The sequence below is a fragment of the Alosa pseudoharengus genome, unplaced genomic scaffold (assembly GCF_046254945.1).
Source record: "Alosa pseudoharengus isolate Yale_2024_CS ecotype anadromous, Long Island Sound unplaced genomic scaffold, YU_APseudo_1.1 YU_APseudo_1.1_scf_5, whole genome shotgun sequence".
NCBI lineage: Eukaryota > Metazoa > Chordata > Actinopteri > Clupeiformes > Clupeidae > Alosa > Alosa pseudoharengus.
This window is the reverse complement of record NW_027468837.1, coordinates 3,297,982-3,316,364: the sequence shown is the minus strand read 5'-3', so window position 1 is coordinate 3,316,364 and position 18,383 is coordinate 3,297,982. Positions and strand designations below refer to the sequence as shown.

Here is an 18,383-nt window from a genome sequence, read left to right as displayed (position 1 = left end):
TGGTAGTGGAGGAAATGCATAGACAGGAGGAGGCTGTAAGATGTACTAAGGCAGTGTCGCAGGCAAAACAAGGGCAGTGGGTGAACTGGGAAGGGGTGGAAAAAAGACAGATTAAATGGAAAGATCTATGGGGCATGGAAGCTAGTAAGATCAGATTTATGTTAGGTGCTACATATGATGTGCTCCCATCTCCCAAGAATTTAAGTCAATGGTTTGGTGAGGATGATAAATGCATACTTTGCTCGTGTGTGGGCAGTCTCCACCATATCCTATCAGGATGCAAGGTAAGTCTCACCCAGGGGCGGTATACGTGGCGTCATAACCAGGTATTGAAATGTGTGGCAGCGGCAATAGAGGATAAAAGAAGAGAAGTCAATTCATTAGCAGCTAGTAAAGGGGTAAGGCAAATTAACTTTGTACGTCAGGGGGATAAACCTTGTTCCGCGAAGGCCAGGTGTAAAACCGGCCAGTTGAAAAATGGGGCGGGCTGGGAAATGAAGGTTGATCTTGGCCAGCAGATGGCGGTACCTCCACATATAGTGAGTACTAAGCTACGTCCTGACGTAATTCTATGGTCGGATTCAGAGAAGATAGTTTACTTCATTGAACTCACTGTTCCTTGGGAAGACCGAGTGGAAGTGGCCAATGAGCTGAAGAGAGCTAAATATACTGAAATAGCAGAGGAGGCAGCTAAGCGAGGTTGGAGTGCACTATTAAGGCCTATTGAAATCGGTGCACGTGGGTTTGTGGCCAGATCTGCTATTGGCTTGCTGTCTGAATTGGGCATTTGTGGTCGAAGTCTAAGGCAGGTGGTTAGTAACATGTCCTTAGCAGCAGAACGGGCAAGCGAATGGTTGTGGGTAAGGAGAAGTTACCCTTCCTGGGGCGCAAGCTAAGGTAAGCTAACTGGCTCATTTGTTTTGGTCGTGGGTAAGGAGAAGTTACCCTTCCTGGGACGCAAGCTAAGGTAAGCTAACTGGCTCATTTGTTTTGTGTTTGTGATGGACTGTGCCTAGGTTGATGGTACTTGGCTAAGGTTCTTTATGGTTTATGGTTCAGTCCACATCAACGGGACGGACCGACCTAGCCAACTCAAACCATGCCTAGGTTGGTTAAGGGTATTTGGATGCTTGTTGTGGTAATATGGGGCAGCATGGGGCGTAAGCTAACTGCTAACTGCTGGCTAATTTGTTTTGTGTTTGGGATGGGGCCTAAGATAATGGGCTAAGCTAACTGGCTAATTTGTTTTGTGTTTGTGATGGGCTGTGCCTAGGGTGATGGTACTTGGCTAAGGTTCTTTATGGTTTATGGTTCAGTCCACATCAACGGGACGGACCGACCTAGCCAACTTAGACCATGCCTGGGCTGGTTAAGAGTATTTTGAGTATTGGATATTTCAATGTGGTAATATGGTGGTAGCATGGAGGGGAGTGTCTCCAGGACGCTGGTTTCACTGTTAAGCCTTCATGAGGTGTCGTGGGCCTAACTTAACGAAACATCGGTGAATGAGGGTGCCCACTTGATAACCCCAATGACATGCCGCATACTATATAGGCTACTGCTGTTGGATAGGCCATTTGCATTGTGCTTGTGACCATTTGTTGGCGGATTTGTGGGTAGTGTGCTTTTTAAAGTTAAACTTGAGCAGGGGCTTCTGAATGTGTTTTTACCTTGGATTTTGGCACAAGGCATTTTAACATCTAATCCTGTGTATTAATGTAATGGTTGTGTTTGGTATTTACTGTTATCTGATTTTGGGGAATTCCATGGGTTGGCTGTGGCAGGGCCAATGGATTCCCCCATGTGTAAAATTTAATTTTCTGTTCTGTCTGTCTATTTTTGATGTGAGATTTAGCCTCCCTGCAGGAGGTGGTCTGAGGGCTGCAGCAGTAAGCCGTATGGGGATTTGCTGTGCTGATGTAGCTAGCCTTGTGGTGTTCTCTATCTTGAGTGGCTTGTCTTGTACTATAGTTTAGCCCAACCTTGTGGTGTGATTTATGCAACTGTTATACTTCGTAGCTCACTTGAATGCTGTGTATTGTTCCTGGTGTTGTAATTGCGTACTGCTGCAGAACGTGTGGTGGAAAGAGACTGTGGGGAGGTTATCTGTAATAAATATCGATAATCTGCACTTGTGTGTCCATGTTGCTTGTGGTCAGGAGGTCCTAAGAAGTCCCTGTTAGGGGAACAGAAAATTGGGTTGTGTTCAGACTGAGAATCCCCCCCCAAAATCAAATCGGCCTTGTTCGGTCGCGACATGCATGTTGTGTCATGTCTCATGGAACATGAATGCTTTATGTGCAGTTTATGACAGCTGCTATGAATGTGTTATGAACTCTACCTACTTTACTGTGCTTTACTTCTGTAAATTGCAAAATGTGAAAGTTTTATTGCACAGCATGAATCCTACGTTGTGTTTTCATGGGCAAGGATTCAAGGTTTTTCACATACATAGGCAAAAGGCATTATGGTGTTGCATCGTACATTTGGTAGCCCCTTTGGTTTATGACATAATGTCTGTTAGGTCCTTCCACGTAATAGCCCATCTTTTTCCCAACTTGCGTTGATGTTTCCACTTTTCAAGCAGTAAATGAAACCAATTGACTATCTCAAGGTCAGAGAATTTTCTCCTCTTGTTATTTATTATTTATGACTTATTATTTAACCTGGCACTGCCAGCCTGTATGTCAGCTCATTTTCTTTCACTGGGATATCAGCAACACCAGCAAACATCAAAGAATTGTAGCCGGAATAATGTATACATTCTTGCAGCAAAAGTAACTATTCTGCTTCCTTACTGCCCATGCGGTAGCCTAGAAGCCAGCCCAAATTTACCCCACTCACAGAATTTGAGGTTGGGAAATTTGGTCTGGACTCACTCCATTGAGAAACCTATACCCACAGCAGAGCTGTTTGCACCAATCAAATCGTCTGGGCGGGCTTTATATGATGATGGACAGATGAGCAACAGTGCTTAGTCATTCATGTCACTTGAGCGTGCTTCAGTTCATTTAGTTTATAACAGCCAGAACTGTTTTGTATATAACAGCTTCAAGAAACGAACAGAAAACAGTCAACAATGTGTCAAGAATAAGGATGGTGTGCAGAAGTAGTATCCCACTGTATCAGTTGAAATTATAATCACTTCCCAATGATGCAGTACCAGACTTAAATTCTGAATACGCTACCAATAGGAAGTAGCATTAAGAATCCCTGATTAATGCCATTGGTTAGGCTGGACTGATGATTTTAAAGTTAAAATAAAGTCTCGGTACATTAGGATACTACGATTGGAAATATTCCCCAATGGATCATTCCTAGGTTTCGGTGAAACCAGGCTAACCTTTATGAGCTATTTTTAAAAAAGGTGCTACTAACAACAAGACACAAAATTGTTTTCATTATCATTTCAAAATCTGCAATGCTGCAAAGCTAGTATTTACATGAAAATATTATGGTAAGATTTAGTCTTATCTCAACTGAACCTGAACATCATTCTGTCCTCTCAGTGGGCCGGAGCACCCTGATATACCCCTTTGAGCAGTCATGAAGCCATCACTGCAATTCATCTCAGTAATGCTGGTTGCCAAGCAGAGAATCGGCGGAGCTCCTTCAGTCTCCATTGTGAAACAGTTCACTTAGTGCTGACCCTTGCCTGTGCAGATTGCTGTGCCCGCATGCTGTCTGTCTGGCTTTGGGAATTATTCCCATTGGTCAGGCCCCAATGACCTTGTGAAAGGCTGTGGCATAGAAGAACTTCCAGCTGTCACTCCGGACTCCCAAATTCCCTGTGCTGTCCAAGACTGCGTGCTCTCCAAATATCTTAACAGATACATTTTACAGACATAATGTTGGTCTTTACATGCTCTTCTACATGTTAGATGAGAATGTAGTACTGCTATTTATTTTCAGTTTAGATTGTAGCTTCATTGGTGTGGTTTAGGATGAAACCTGAGCAGATGAATGCATGTATTCTTACCCAATGTAGTGCATAGAAATGTGTCTTAAAACTTTATTTACTTACCAAAATGGCATACATTGCATCGTGAAATATTACAAAGACTCCTTAATATTTACACATAAAACCACACTCCAACTACTTTATAACAGGTTAGAGGAAATACAGTAACTAGATATATCAATCCAATTTAGTGTTTAGCTTCTCTCAAAGAAAGGCAGTTTTGCTAGTGTTGTTCTCTGCTTTTTTTCACTTACTTCTTTAGCTACTCATTTATTTAGATGACAATGTATGGCCTCAGCTCTGTTAACTAATGAATGCTTACATATGTTCTGACATTGCCGCAACTCATCCATTTCTCAAGATCGAGGTGGAAGTAATAAGCATACATCTTGGGTCTCCACTGCAAGGTCACCTTACTATTGGAGGTATTGACTTAAATGATGAAAAGAGCTTCATCAAACAAGATGAGAGAATGTTGGTCTGTAACAGTCTTGACTAAATTGTATGTAACTAAATTGAATATAAATCTACATTCTAGATATTTCATTGTTGATGTTAGTGCTAATTTACATACAGGTGTAAACAAGCAACACTCTTTATTCCCTATTAAATTATTCTTTAAAGAAGAATATCAAACAATACCATTTGGCTTTATTTTTTCTTTAGCTTTGATGAAAAACTATTTGGAATTAACTCTCTCTGTTGGAATCAGTTTTTCATGAGGTGCTGATAGCAATCAGGGCAGGCAGTCTGAGGATTAATCACATTATAATCAGTGCTGTGACCATGCCTCCGTTTGGGAACCACGTGCTTGCCCATAGATCCACTGTGAGAACAATAGAGACTTGCTGTATCCCATACACAGAATTCAAATTAACACTCTGTGCCTTAATGCTCCAGGCCACTGCACTGCATTCTTCATGCTCAATCTCTGCTCCTTGTAGCTTACCACTGTGGGCTTTATACACAAACCAAAGAACCTATTCTCCACATTTTTGCTAATTACAGTGATTTAAGTGATAAAAGGTTTGAGACCTCCGATCTAAACCTACATAATATATTTTTTTTTACCAAGCCAATAATGTAACAACCAGCCAATAACACATTATATTATTGGTAAAATGTTATTACGTATTGGTTCAGAAATGTTAACATTATGTTATGGGCTTTCTTACATTAAAATTATTACATTATTGGCAGTTATTATGTTATTGGATGCTACAAGATGTATTTTACATTTTGACTAGAAATCCCAATGACTACAAAACATCATTTTTGAACGAAGTTTCTAAAGTAAGACACAGCATGTCGTGTTTTGCTATAAGCGTGTTGCAGAATAGCAAACAAAGAGCAGAGTAGAAAATGTGTTTAAGGTATGGTTAAGGTAAGGTTACCAGTTTAGCTTTTGAACCTTTGGTCTAAGCATTCATTCTTAGTATGTAAGCAATCAGCAAAAGGTGTAAATGAAGAGGCTACATTTGAAATCAGTATTTAATCTGTATGATATGAGTAATACTAGATTCATTTGTCCCTTTTCCTCACCACAGAATGTTGAATAAATAGAATGTTGATGTCAGATGATTAGCAAGTAAGCGAGAACACTACGAACTCTGTATTCTCCCGTACTCGTCGACCAAACCGAATTGAACTTCTCAAATTCCCAAGAACAGCTTGCCAACTTGTGTACTTGTTATTGAGAAACGTCCCTTGAAACAAGGTGTGACGTACAGTATAGCTTAAATTGATTTATTTTGTTAGGGACATCCATAATTTTGCATACCTTTGTGTATGCATGCTTGCAGTAGTACTGTAGGCTTACACATATATCAAAACTAGAAAGCAAAGTTTGACATGTTTTTCCTTTATAGCATCAGTGTGTGCTCATTCACATGATGGTTGTGTGAACTCAAAACCACAACTTTGAGTTTTGCAAGAATTGTTTGTTTTTGAAAGCAGCCAGACCAACAGATACCCTGTCGCTGCTGAAATACTGAAGCTAGCAGGTGTGGGCTTGGTTAGTGCCCAGATGGGAGACCTATTTGGGAAACTAAGTTGCTGCTGGAAGGGGTGCTGGTGGATGCTGGTGGATGGCACTCTTCCCTCTGGCCCCAAATCCCAATGCCCCAGTGCAGGGAAACTCTGTATACTGGCACTCATTTACGAACGTATGACATAAAACATGCGTACGCTCATTTCCACGCAAAGCATGGCATTTATCAATTTGAACGTGAGTGGTGGCTACTCTTGAATCTCACGTCAAGTCTCAACGTGTGTAAGTTTTTGAAGGGGCATAGCACGGTGCAGCAGCAAATCAGCGGAGGACTGGAAAGTTGAAGAGTTGAATTCATGGAATATCTTGGACCTAAGACTTTTCCTGCACATTTGTAGCCTACTTTCCGTAATGCAGCCTGTTATGTTGACACATTTGATGGAAGCAGCTGCTACTTGGGTGCAGAGATATCACACAACACATGAGTACCTTGTCTCACTCGCCATAGCATGGACAATATCTGTGCCCAAGTATCATCCCAGTCAATACCTGCCAAGGAAATCGCCTCGTCTTATTCTACATAGCCGTTGTGAATACGGAAGCCACAATAGTGGGGGGCCTTAAGCACATAAATAGGTCGTTTCGCGCAATTTCTTCTAAAAGTGCCAAATTTGGCACAGATGTAGCTCAAGTTATACTGAAATGATTTAGCTCAGGCGCCGGAGCCAGAGACCCTCGGAGCCAAGATGGCAGCCAATCCAATATGGCCTCTGGCCAAAAAGGGTTCCGACTAGCTTTTAACCACATGAGCTACAAATACAAACTTGATGTCTTTTTCAACTTAATTGATCATGGGAAACACATAGGAATGTTTATATTTATGACCCAGTATATCTGGACAGCTTAATCCTCCAATTTCAATATGGCCCCTGTCCAAAAAAGCAGTTTTGACTGTAGTTATACCCCATTGTTTGCGCCAATTTATCTACAAGAACCAAATTTGGCACAGATGTAGCTCAGGTCATACTGAAATGATTTAGCTAGAGCGCCGCAGCCGGCAACCTTTGGGGCCAAGATGGCAGCCAAATCCAATATGGCCGCTGCCCGAAAAGGGTTCTGAACCACATGAGCTGCAAATACAAACTTGATGTCTTTTTCAGCTTAATTGATCATGGGAAACACATATAAATGTTTATATTTATGACCCAGTATATCTGGACCCCTTAATCCTCCAATTCCAATATGGCCTTACACCCCATTGTTTTCGCCAATTTATCTACAAGCACAAAATTTGGCATGGATGCAGCTGAGGGCATACTGAAATGATTTAGCGAGGATGCCGGAGCCAGTGGCCCCTGGGACCAAGATGGCTGCCAAATCCAATATGGCCGCCACCTGAAAAGGGATTACTGTAGGCTGCATATTTTGAACCAGATGAGATACAAATGTAAAATTAATAAATATTTTACCTTTTCAGGCTATGGGAAACACAAAATATATATATTTATGATTGGGTATATGTGGACCCTCAAAGTCCCCAAATGCAATCTGGTGACTGTCCGAAAAAGGGTTTTGACTACAACTTTTGAACCGAATAAGCTACAGATCAAAACTATTTTTTTTACCATGACCACACATTAAATAACCTAAGCTTTCTCAAAAAATAGAGTCTGCTCTGCAGCTGTGGCCTACTGGTTTGCGCTTTAGACTTGTAACCGGAGGGTTGCCGGTTCAAACACCGACCAGTAGGAACAACTGAAGTGCCCTTGAGCAAGGCACCTAACCCCTCACTGCTCCCCGAGCGCCGCTGTAGCAGGCAGCTCACTGCGTTGGGATTAGTGTGTGCTTCATCTCACTTTGTGTTCACTTTGTGCTGAGTGTGTTTCACTAATTCACGGATTGGGTTAAATACAGAGTCAAATTTCCCTCACGGGATCAAAAGAGTATATATACTTATGTGGCCCTACGAAAGTCCTCCACTATTTCCCTTGTCTTAGCCACATTCAAGACAAGGTGGTTGTTTCTGCACCATGTCACAAAGTGGTCCACCAGTTGTCTGTACTCCGTCTCCTCACCATCACTGACGCACCCCACAACTGCAGTCTGTGAACTGTCTGAGAACTTCTGCAGGTGACATGACTAAGAGTTGTACTGGAAGTCTGAGGTGTACAGTGTGAAAAGAAAAGGAGACAACACAGTCCCTTGTGGTGCTCCTATGCGACTGACTACCTGTTCAGACACACACCCTTTCATTCTCACAACCTGTGGTCTGTCAGTCAGGTAATCAGTAATCCATGAAGTTGTGGAGGTGTCTACTTGCATCCTTCAAAGCTTGTCACGTAGCAGCATAGGCTGTATGGTGTTAAAAGCACTTGAGAAATCAAAGAACATGATCCTCACAATACTGCCAGCCCCTGTCCAGGTGAGAGTGTGTTCTATGAAGCAGGTATATTAAGGCATCCTCCACACCCACCTCTGGACGGTATGCAAATTGTAATGGGTCCATGTAGTGGTCACCTGTGCCCTCTCAGAAGATGACCAACAACAGTGTTTAGCCAACTACGTCCTTTCCTACCAACTTCCTTCCTAACCAGGTGTACTTTTTTCTATAAGTGTTTTGTTGTTATGACTACAGTTGTGAGAGAGACCATGAGAATGAGAATTCATGAGAGAGCAAACAGTTATTGTGTGCACATCCCACCTTCTGGCAGGTGCAGTACATATTAAAACTTACTCAATTGAAAAAATATAATGTCTGCAACACTGCTTTTGACTCCCATATGTTTAATGCACAACAGGCAACGTTTCGACCCTGCTGGGTCTTCTTCTTCAGGCAAAAAATCATGAGAGAAACCATGAGAATTCACTGTTGTTATTTTTATGTTATTGCTGTTTTTTTTTATATGCTAAGCAAACCTTTGAAGAGTTTTGGACAAATTGACTATATTATTCTTTTAACAATTTCACATACTATAAATATTGCCTTGCAATAATAAATATGTCTTATTCTTTCTTATATGATTACATTTCGAAATGGTTTTCACCTGTGGTACACCGAAAGCATTCCACTTTTATAAGGAAATTAATCCACATTGAGAATAACCTTCAAAGTTGTGGTAAAAAAAGATTTTCAACCAAAGTCTTGAAAAGAATACAGGTTCCAGACTTACACAAGCGTACATATAAATATGCCAATGGACTTCCTGTGGTCAATAAACTAAAAAAATAGAGACAACATCCGCATTTGGTTCAAAATTTGAAGCCAAAACCCTTTTTCGGACAGCAGCCATATTGAATTTAGGGAATTTGGGGGGTCCTGATATACCCAATCATAAATGTAAGTATTCCTATGGGTTTCCCATCAAAAAAAGGTCAAATAGACATCAAGTTTTTATTTGTATCTCATCTGGCTCCAAAGCTATAGCCGAATCCCTTTCAGGCGACAACCATTTTGGATTTGGCTGCCATGTTGGTCTCAGGGACCATTGGCTCGGGCGGCCTGGCTAAATCATTTCATTATGCCCTCAGCTGCATCCGTGCCAAATTTGGTGCTTGTAGATTAATTTGCACAAACAATGGGGTGTAAGGCCCCATACTACAGCCAAAACTGCTTTTTTGGACAGCGGCCATATTAGAATTGGAGGAATAAGGGGTCCAGATGCACCGGGTCATAAATATTAACATTCCTATGTATTCCCCATGATCAATTAAGCTGAAAAATATATCAAATTTGTATTTGTAACTCATGTAGTTCAAAAGTTATAGCCGGAACCTTTTTCGCGCAGCGGCCATATTGGATTTGGCCGCCATCTTGCCCCCAAGGGCCGCTGACTCCGGCGCCCTAGCTAAATCATTTCAGTATGACCTAAGCTACATCTGTGCCAAATTTGGCGCTTTTAGATGAATTTGCGCGAAAATGTGCTTAAGGCCCCCCACTACAAGAAGTATGTCAGAAATGTCTCTCTTTTGGACATATTATGCACCTTCATGGCATACATTCTACGGGCGAGGCCTCGAAAATGAGCATTTATACATTCAGTCTTACGCTGGAGTGATGCAAACGTTTCATGAATCACACGTGAGCCCCATCGTAAGATGATTCCTGTGCTCAGAGCTGCGCTGGTTTCTATGCTTGGTTGATAAATGAGAGCCAATGTGTTGCTAGATTGGTGCAAGGTTTTATGACTAAGCAATCAAAAAAACTGTGCTATCAATACTTGCCAATCCATTTACAGTTTGCCAAACTGAATGCTCATTCTCTGCTTTATATTCAATTTGTAATTTTTATAACATACAGTCTATGCTGGCATTACATTACAGTCTGTCTCTCTACACCCATCAATATGTGTGTATGCCTGTCCCCATATACCAACATTATGTCTGAAGTATATGATTCTAAGACTATGAACTATCTGCCTGTCTCTACTTCCCTTCCTGAGGACAGTGAAGAGTGACAGAGAGTGTAAAGAGTAAAGGGTGAAAAGTGGGAGAGAGAGATGGGTTAGGATGGTGGGTAGAATTCAAACCCAGGTTCCCATGGACACTTGAACCTGAATGTGGTACAGATGCTGCCATCCCTCCCCCTTTCTGTCACACTACCAGGCTAGCCTCAAGCAAATGGTTTCTTTGTGCTGCTTCTACTCAAAGTTTTTTTCTTGTTTGAGGCAGTTTTTCCTTGCCACTGTCACTTGTTAATGGTTTGATACAATTAATAATAAAATTTAATTGAATTTATTCTTCGATTGCATATATTGACATTTTGTATAATGTGACATACTGTGGTGCTGTTTGGATATGCCAGCTGGTACCTATAAAGATTCTTCTCAGAAAGAAATTTATTTTCACTCTATCCTTTTATTTATTCACATGCTAGGGAGTCTTATCTCTCTTGAATTGCAAATTATACTGTCTTGCTGATTTGTTGCACACATTACCTGTAATGGCACTGTGACTATGAGATAGATAGAGAGGGATGTCCTTTCTACCAGATCATGGCTTTGGTGATTCCCAGAATGCAGCGTAGAGAGTTTTTTCAAGCCTTGTACAATATGGTAATTTCTTTCTCTTCTGTTTGTCTTTCAAATGATCAACTAAAATAAATGGAATCTCATGGGAGTAACGCAGAGCCCAGCTCAAAGGGACTACTTTCCCAGCTCAAAGAGACTACTTTTGAGTGCGCTCGTGGACATATCGATGCGTGTGCTGGAGCAGGAAAAGAGTTGACAGGGGCAAAATACTGTATGGAATGAAAGTATATATATATTTTATTGTTCAAGTACAGAATGTTATCTTGTGTAAGCAGGACTGCAAATTTCATCCCGTGCAGGCCTCTAGCAAAGACTTTCACTTTGTATAAACTTGATGAACATGAATTCATTAACCATGTTTCATGGATTAACCCATATGTGACTAAAGCTAAAAATATATGTTAACTCATTGAATGCCAAGCTGTTTTCGGAAGCTTTGTCCTAGAGTGCCAGCAATCTAGACCATTGTTGATGATTTTTGTACAGCCACAGCATATTCTGAGTTATAGCTATGAACACATACAATGGCTCGTTTGAAAGGTGAGACTTTAAGCTCTCAGTGGGTGCAAACCGTGTATTTCTACACGCCTCTGTTCCTGAGAAAACTAGCTAAACAGTGGCTAGTTTTCATCAAAATCCCTGTTTTTTTTTCTAGAAATGGAGATATTGCGTCTTTTATGAGTCACTATCACCGACATATTCGGCACTCTGGCAAGGGCGTGCCCTCTTGCAAGCGACTCGGCCTACCACCCACTCCGCTAGGCCCAGCTCGAGGTAGAGACTGAACTCCCTCCTCAGCACGGTGTTCAGTCACTCCTTGTAATGTTTTTGACCTGTCGTGGTCAGTCATCTTGTCTTAGTAGAAAGGTGGACTCATCCAGCGTTGTCTGGCGAAAACGCACCTGCTACAATATCTTTTTCTTCGACTTTTTCATTTCTCCCTTCAGCACCTGAGAAGTGTTGCCTGCAAAGTTTCTGGGAAGAGATCTAACTAGACCTGCCACCTAGTGATAAACCCACGAAAATAAATGACCTGATTTTGACCTGGCGTGCATGTCACTGATAGGCTAATCAATGACTGATTCAAAACAAAGCGGCAACCATCAAAAGCCAAGTTAAGATCAAACGTCCAGATAAAATGTCCAGATCTTGTGTTTTCATGAGTTTTCGATCGTCATATATTTCATTTTCATTCATCACAGAGTTCCCAAAATCACATATAAGGTGTGTTAGAGTGTCTAGTTTCGTAATAAAAAAAAAAAGCTAAAAACGTAATATTACAGGGCATCTTCATATTTAGTGTTGCATCGGAGTTGCGTAAAGAGGTGCAGAGCGCGCACCTGTTTGTTTTTTTGACTGGCAGTGCCGAAGATCAGATGACAATACGTGAGTTGAATAATGTAGGATAAAATATAAAGGTAGGCCTAAAGCAACAATAAAGGACAATGTTTAAGCCATTGGACATTATTGAAAGAAAATGATAGCAAAGATATGCAGAATGAATGAAAAATGACCGGCAAACTAGCAAAAACATAGCCTACCCTAAAAGAAACGTTAAGCCTACATGACATATCACGCTTATAATTTAGTCCTCTGTTTTGTAGGCTAAATCAGCATATTACCCTGGGTCATATTGGAAACGTACAGTAGCCTACTGTAGGCTACCATAATGTATAGGATTATGCTGTAGGCCTAGAGGTCTTTCCTTCATAAGGTAGGCCTAGCCAATTTTTTTTTCTACAAAGTAGGCCTAAACATACTAAATGTTGATTATTCACATTACTGCAAGCAAAGAGAATAAAAGCGAGCAGAGGACAATGGACATGGATGCATACGATCTCTTTCCAGAAAGCTTTGCTGGAAAAAAACATAATTAGTTAAGCTATTCGAACGACGCATATAGGCTAGTTAACATCAGATGGCATAGGCTAGGCCTATACTAATGTTTTTAATATATAATTTTACATAGGCTACAGCTTTTAGGCCATTGATTTCATTAAAACATATGCTAATGATATTGATGAGGGGGTGTTTACAAGGCGGAGACCTAAAACCATCCTGCTGCGCACAAGTTGACGTTCATTTGTGATTAATAATGGGCACATCTGGAAGGGTGGCCTAAGCACGTTTTTTTGTGCGTACGTTCGTTTTCTCTGAATCACACGGACGATCATTTCAGAAATGATCTAAGATCAAATTAAGGATGATTTCTACGCAACACTTTTATAAATGAGGCCCCAGGCACTGTGGCTTTGGGAAGTCTCCCAATCCACGTGAAGCCTAGGGCTGTATGCCTCATCATACTTTCATTTTCTTCACGCAGTCTTTTCTGTCTCGTTCTCTTTTATCCTCCTGCGCTTCACCTCTACCTTCATTAGTCTGCTCCCCATCCCATCGTTACCTGTGTCCTGCTCTGTTTCTCTCGCTTCTTCTCTTCGATTGCTTTAATTAGGGACTGTACGATATTTACCGGGGGGGGGGGGGGGCGGTCGTCAGGGGGGGGGGAGGGCCTAAGAGAATTTTTTAAGCCTTAGGGGAAGGCCCAGGAGAATTTTTTTGGCCTGGGGGAGGGCAGAGGGAAATTATTTTTTTCCTGATCAATGATATTTTTCCCCCCTGATCAATGATCCGTTTTCGATATTTTAAAAGGTTTGTAGGCCAAAACATGATTCACGTCTCTTTGACAGAGTGGGCGAGTCCAAAAAGTCGCAACCCTACCTGAATCTCCCACAACTCCCCTCGTAAGCTTGCAGGTCACCCGCGGTTATGAGTCATAAACCAAATATTTTAATGATATTCGGGTCATTTGCGGGCGGGTCAGTTAAAATTAATTAAATATATATTTTCTACAAATAGGCCTACTTAAAATATCACGAAAAGGCTAGCATCAATACAGTAAAGCATCAATACAGTAAGTCAACAGCAAGGGCGTAGGTTTGGTCTCAGCTTTGGTGGGGACATCCATTCCCCCCCCCGGCTGAAAAGTTAACTTTTACTGACAAGAGTCAGACTGTCAATAGACAATAGCCTCTTTCATTATTTATAGTACTCTAAAGTTAAACTAGCATCTCCGACTGGAGAGAAATATGTGCAGACGAAAACAATTGTTTAAACGTAAATAAATGTTTGACCAATAGATGCCAATTTTGTTTCTCAGATAACAGAAGCTAAGCATATCTTAAATTTGCACAGATTATATAGTCATATATATATAAATTATATTTGTATTTCTTTATTAATGCTTAACTGTAATTGGAATTCTTTTGCTGTAAGATACCAGTGCCTTAATGGCGATTTCCTTTGTTATTTCAGACTGTTGGCAATACAGAATATCACAATACAGAAGTGAATCTACGCCATCTCATTATATTGTACAGCAATGCTGCTGACTCCAACTGAATTGACAATTTGACATAGGCTAATAATTAGAACCTCACCTGAAGCCCTGATGCTGTTTCCTCAACCTGCCATCCATCTGTAGTGGTTTGATGCCGTCTTTCCTGCATACAAAGTGGTTCATTCATTTTGTAGCCTATCCTTTGGCTAGCGAGTTTAACCCTCCTACTACACTCCTATATTGTATATGATAGTGTTATTTGGATATTATTCATCAAATAATGATTCATTATATTTGAATAACCAACAGTGTTAACTTATTCACATTGCCAACACGTTTTTACAGCATGTGTCATAACAATGCAATGACAGTCCTTCAAACGAATTTGGGTCTCCCTTTTATTTCTCTGCATTGTGTAGGCTACACTCAGAAATACATAACATAAACAGAATAGAAATGAAAAATGTCCAGATCCAATGTTTATTGTGACTTCCAAGATTCTAACTTAAGGTAGGCTAATTAACATTCAGTGACTTGGTAATAGCTATTGTGATAGCGCGACTTCTATGCGACCATGCTGCACACCCCTAATCAATAGCTACTCCTGACCTTGGTTGAAAGATTACAGAAGCTAGGTTTATCTTTAACAATATCCTGGGTAACATATGCTATCGCCAGTTAATACTATTTTTCCACATAATAGAATCTGCATAATTTGAAAGCCTGGTCACTACCACTGCTAGCTTGTGTGGCTGGTTATTTTGCTTAGCCTACTTACACTCTGCTTTATGAAAAAGCATCGTATGTCCCTTTTCTTCTTCTTGGGTGGCATAGCTGATCTACAAACCACAAAAAGGGGTTTGTATGCTGAAGGGAAAAGGGAATATCAAAATGTTCCACTCTGGCCTTTTATGGGGTAGGCCTATGTATTGACAGATAGCCCTGGTAACTACCGTTGTCGTTGACACACCCGCTCGCTTGAAGCAAAGAGCCTATCTCAAATCGCGTACTTCTACACTTACAATACCTAATTTGAGTGCATGAGGGTGTTCACACTGACAATAGCCTATATGCCGCGGACTTCCGTTCGGATGCTTCCGGACTCTTCAGCCCGTAGCAGAACTTCCGGTTTACGTTGACGTTAACTTTAGCCAGAGCCCGCTTTCTCTGCTTTAGCTATGGCGTTTTTCACAAGATCATTGCAGGACCTGCCGAGGATAACGGTAAACGATGTTCACCGAATCATCCAGGCCACATCAAAGACACCAACGGCAAACAGAGATAAAGGATTTAAACTGTATGTGGCCAGCTATATACACAACTACGAAGGTAAGTTAACAAGCCACTGTTTTGAGTTTATCAAACGACGATAGAAGCTATACTAGCTCATTGGCTTTTTACTAGCCAAAGTTAGCACAGTGAAGAAGTAGTGTTAACAACGTAAGCAGAGTGATAGGTTAACGTCGTGAATCATTTGTGTTTCTGAAAATGCGATACCCTAACCTCCATGTTAATCACAGTTTCAAACAAGGAGTCAGGAGGAGGACAGGTCACGGTTAGGTCGGAGTGCTTCCGATCTATGAGGAAAAGCCAGAAGCCTCACTGTCTGAGTGTAAGGGAAAGTCAGCCTGCAGGTTCAGTTCAGGTTCAAAAGAAACAGGTTCCTGTTTGTCAAAATCATGTTTCTGTGAGTTATATCATTGCTGTGAATTAGATACAGATAAAACACAATCATTGCACTATATTTATCATATGGTACCTGAGATATCATGTGATATGAATACAGGTTGTACCAGAAAGAATGTAAAATGAATGACTCCCACAGAAGCAAGATTTTGTTAGGAGTTAGCAGCTATCGTTACTTATTCTGCACTGCTATTTTAAAATGAGTAAAATGAGATTAATCCTTATCAATCCTATTACATTTGACATGGTCAACTCCAGGCTAAATTGTATCAATCCCTGTATCACTTTACATATTTTAAAGTTCACTAACAAATTTTCACTAACAAAAGTTTCACTAACAAAGTTTCACTAACAAAATGTAGTGTGTGAAAGGCTGTCTGTTTTTAATTGCAGTTTTAGCTGGTACATTTTTTCTAACAAATATTTGGGTTTGTAACAGATTGTGCTAAGGGATTCTAAGCCGGTGGTGTTGGAGAGATGCCAGTGTACCTGTGTGGCCGGTACAGCTTTGTGCTGTCATGTGGCAGCTCTACTGTATCAGACGGCACACTACTCCCAGCTGAGGCTTACATCAGTTCCCCCAGTGTTCAGCTGCACAGAAACTGAACAAAAGTGGCACAAACCAAGGACCCTGGTAGCAAGCCTTTCAATGACTTCCATTTTAAGTATTGATATCTCTTGAATGTTTCTCAAACATGTTTGTATTTTGATGCAGGGTATTAAACCTGGTCCAGTTAATGACATGGTCATCATATCAGCCAGACCAAGAGAGAGGAGGCTTGCAGAAGGAATAAGGTATGTGTTGTTGTCTACTACTACTATTACTTCTTAACTCATTGAGTGCCAAAAACGTAATATTAAGTTATTGTATGTGTTCATAGCTATAACAGAGAATATGCTGTGGCTGTACAAAAATCATCAACAATGGTTTAGATTGCTGGCACTCTAGGACAAAGCTCCCGAAAACAGCTTGGCATTCAATGAGTTAATTATAACACATTTGTTTGTCTTTTTTTCCACAGAAGCAACTTGTATAAAGGAGTCAGCTGCCCTCTGCCAGACATCTCCACATTAAAAGTTCAGGAGGCATACCATGGACTTAGTGCAGATGAAGCTCCCATGATCACAGCAATGGCACTCTCCAGCAATGTTCCTCTGGTTGAGTCGATGTTCGGTCCGGTGCAGGAGGGAAGTGTGCTGTCCTATCAGCTACCAATAAGGACAGTCCCCATTACCCGTCCCCACACAGATGCCCCTTCCCCTCCACAGCTGCCACTGTCATATTACAGACTCGGACCCTCTACCTGTTCATTTGTACTTTCTGAACACCAGCACCATCATTTGGGATCCCTCGCGACATCTTTTGAGACAGCACACCAAGTGGAAAAGAGCACACAAGAGCAGAGTTCCTGCGTTGAGTGGCACCAACTGAGGAGGTGCCGCATCACATCTACCAAATTTAGAGAAGTTTGCCACACCAGGGGGGAAAGTTCTGCTGAGAACCTTGCAAAAAGGCTTCTGGGATCGTGTCATCAGACTGCTGACATGCGGCGGGGTCTTGCCTTGGAGCCTGTAGCAGTAGAGGAGTACTGCAAGGTAAGGGAGGTCAACCACTACCCATGTGGGTTCCTGATCCACCCTGAGGCACCATGGATGGGGTCAACACCTGATGGAATAGTGTATGATCCTGTGGGGCAGCCAGTGTTTGGCCTATTAGAAATTAAATGCCCAAACGTAGCTAGCTATGTGGACTGCCCTTACATTATGATAAAGGATGGGACACAAACACTGAGACAATCCCATCCTTATTACTGGCAGGTGCAGGGACAAATGTTGGTTTCAGGGTGTGACTGGTGTGACTTTGTCGTTTACACAGCAGATGACATGTTTATCCAGAGAATTCCCCGTGACATGGAAGTCATACAAACCATTAAAAAAAAAGTTGACTATTTCTTTTTTTATTTCTACCTCAATGCCTTTTTGGCAAACTAACGAATTGATGGCAGTGTAAATGTTTTTGAAGCTACTGTGTAGGAAATAAATTTCAACCTCATCAGTGAAATGTTGCTGCATTGTGTTTTTATTTGTGATGTAATGTTTAGGGTCAATGAGTAATAAATTACTTGGATCTAAGCATTTTGGTGTTTTGTATGGCTTAAGTTTTAAAAGGTAAGAGACAGTAATTAAAAATGAGACCAAACAAAAGCAGATTGACCAAAGAAGTATTTTAACAAAGTAGCAAAAGGTGTATACAAACAAATATAACAATATTTAAAACAAATATACACTCAACTCTATAAACAACTCTATAAACTGATAAGATTAAGGAATTGAAAGGGGTTTAAAAAAGGATTCTTGAACAAAATTAAGCTTTTTAAATGT

At 41.0% G+C, this 18,383-nt stretch overlaps 1 protein-coding gene across 1 annotated transcript; it reads left to right on the top strand.

Annotated features, from left to right (window-relative positions):
* The first annotated feature begins 15,381 nt into the window (after positions 1-15,381).
* Positions 15,382-17,993, top strand: LOC143104504 (uncharacterized). Its single transcript, XM_076268602.1, has 4 exons — positions 15,382-15,644; positions 16,441-16,635; positions 16,717-16,796; positions 17,024-17,993. Exons 1-4 carry the CDS (start codon positions 15,546-15,548, stop codon positions 17,991-17,993), a joined length of 1,344 nt encoding a protein of 447 aa, XP_076124717.1. The 5' UTR covers positions 15,382-15,545.
* The last annotated feature ends 390 nt before the right edge of the window (positions 17,994-18,383 follow it).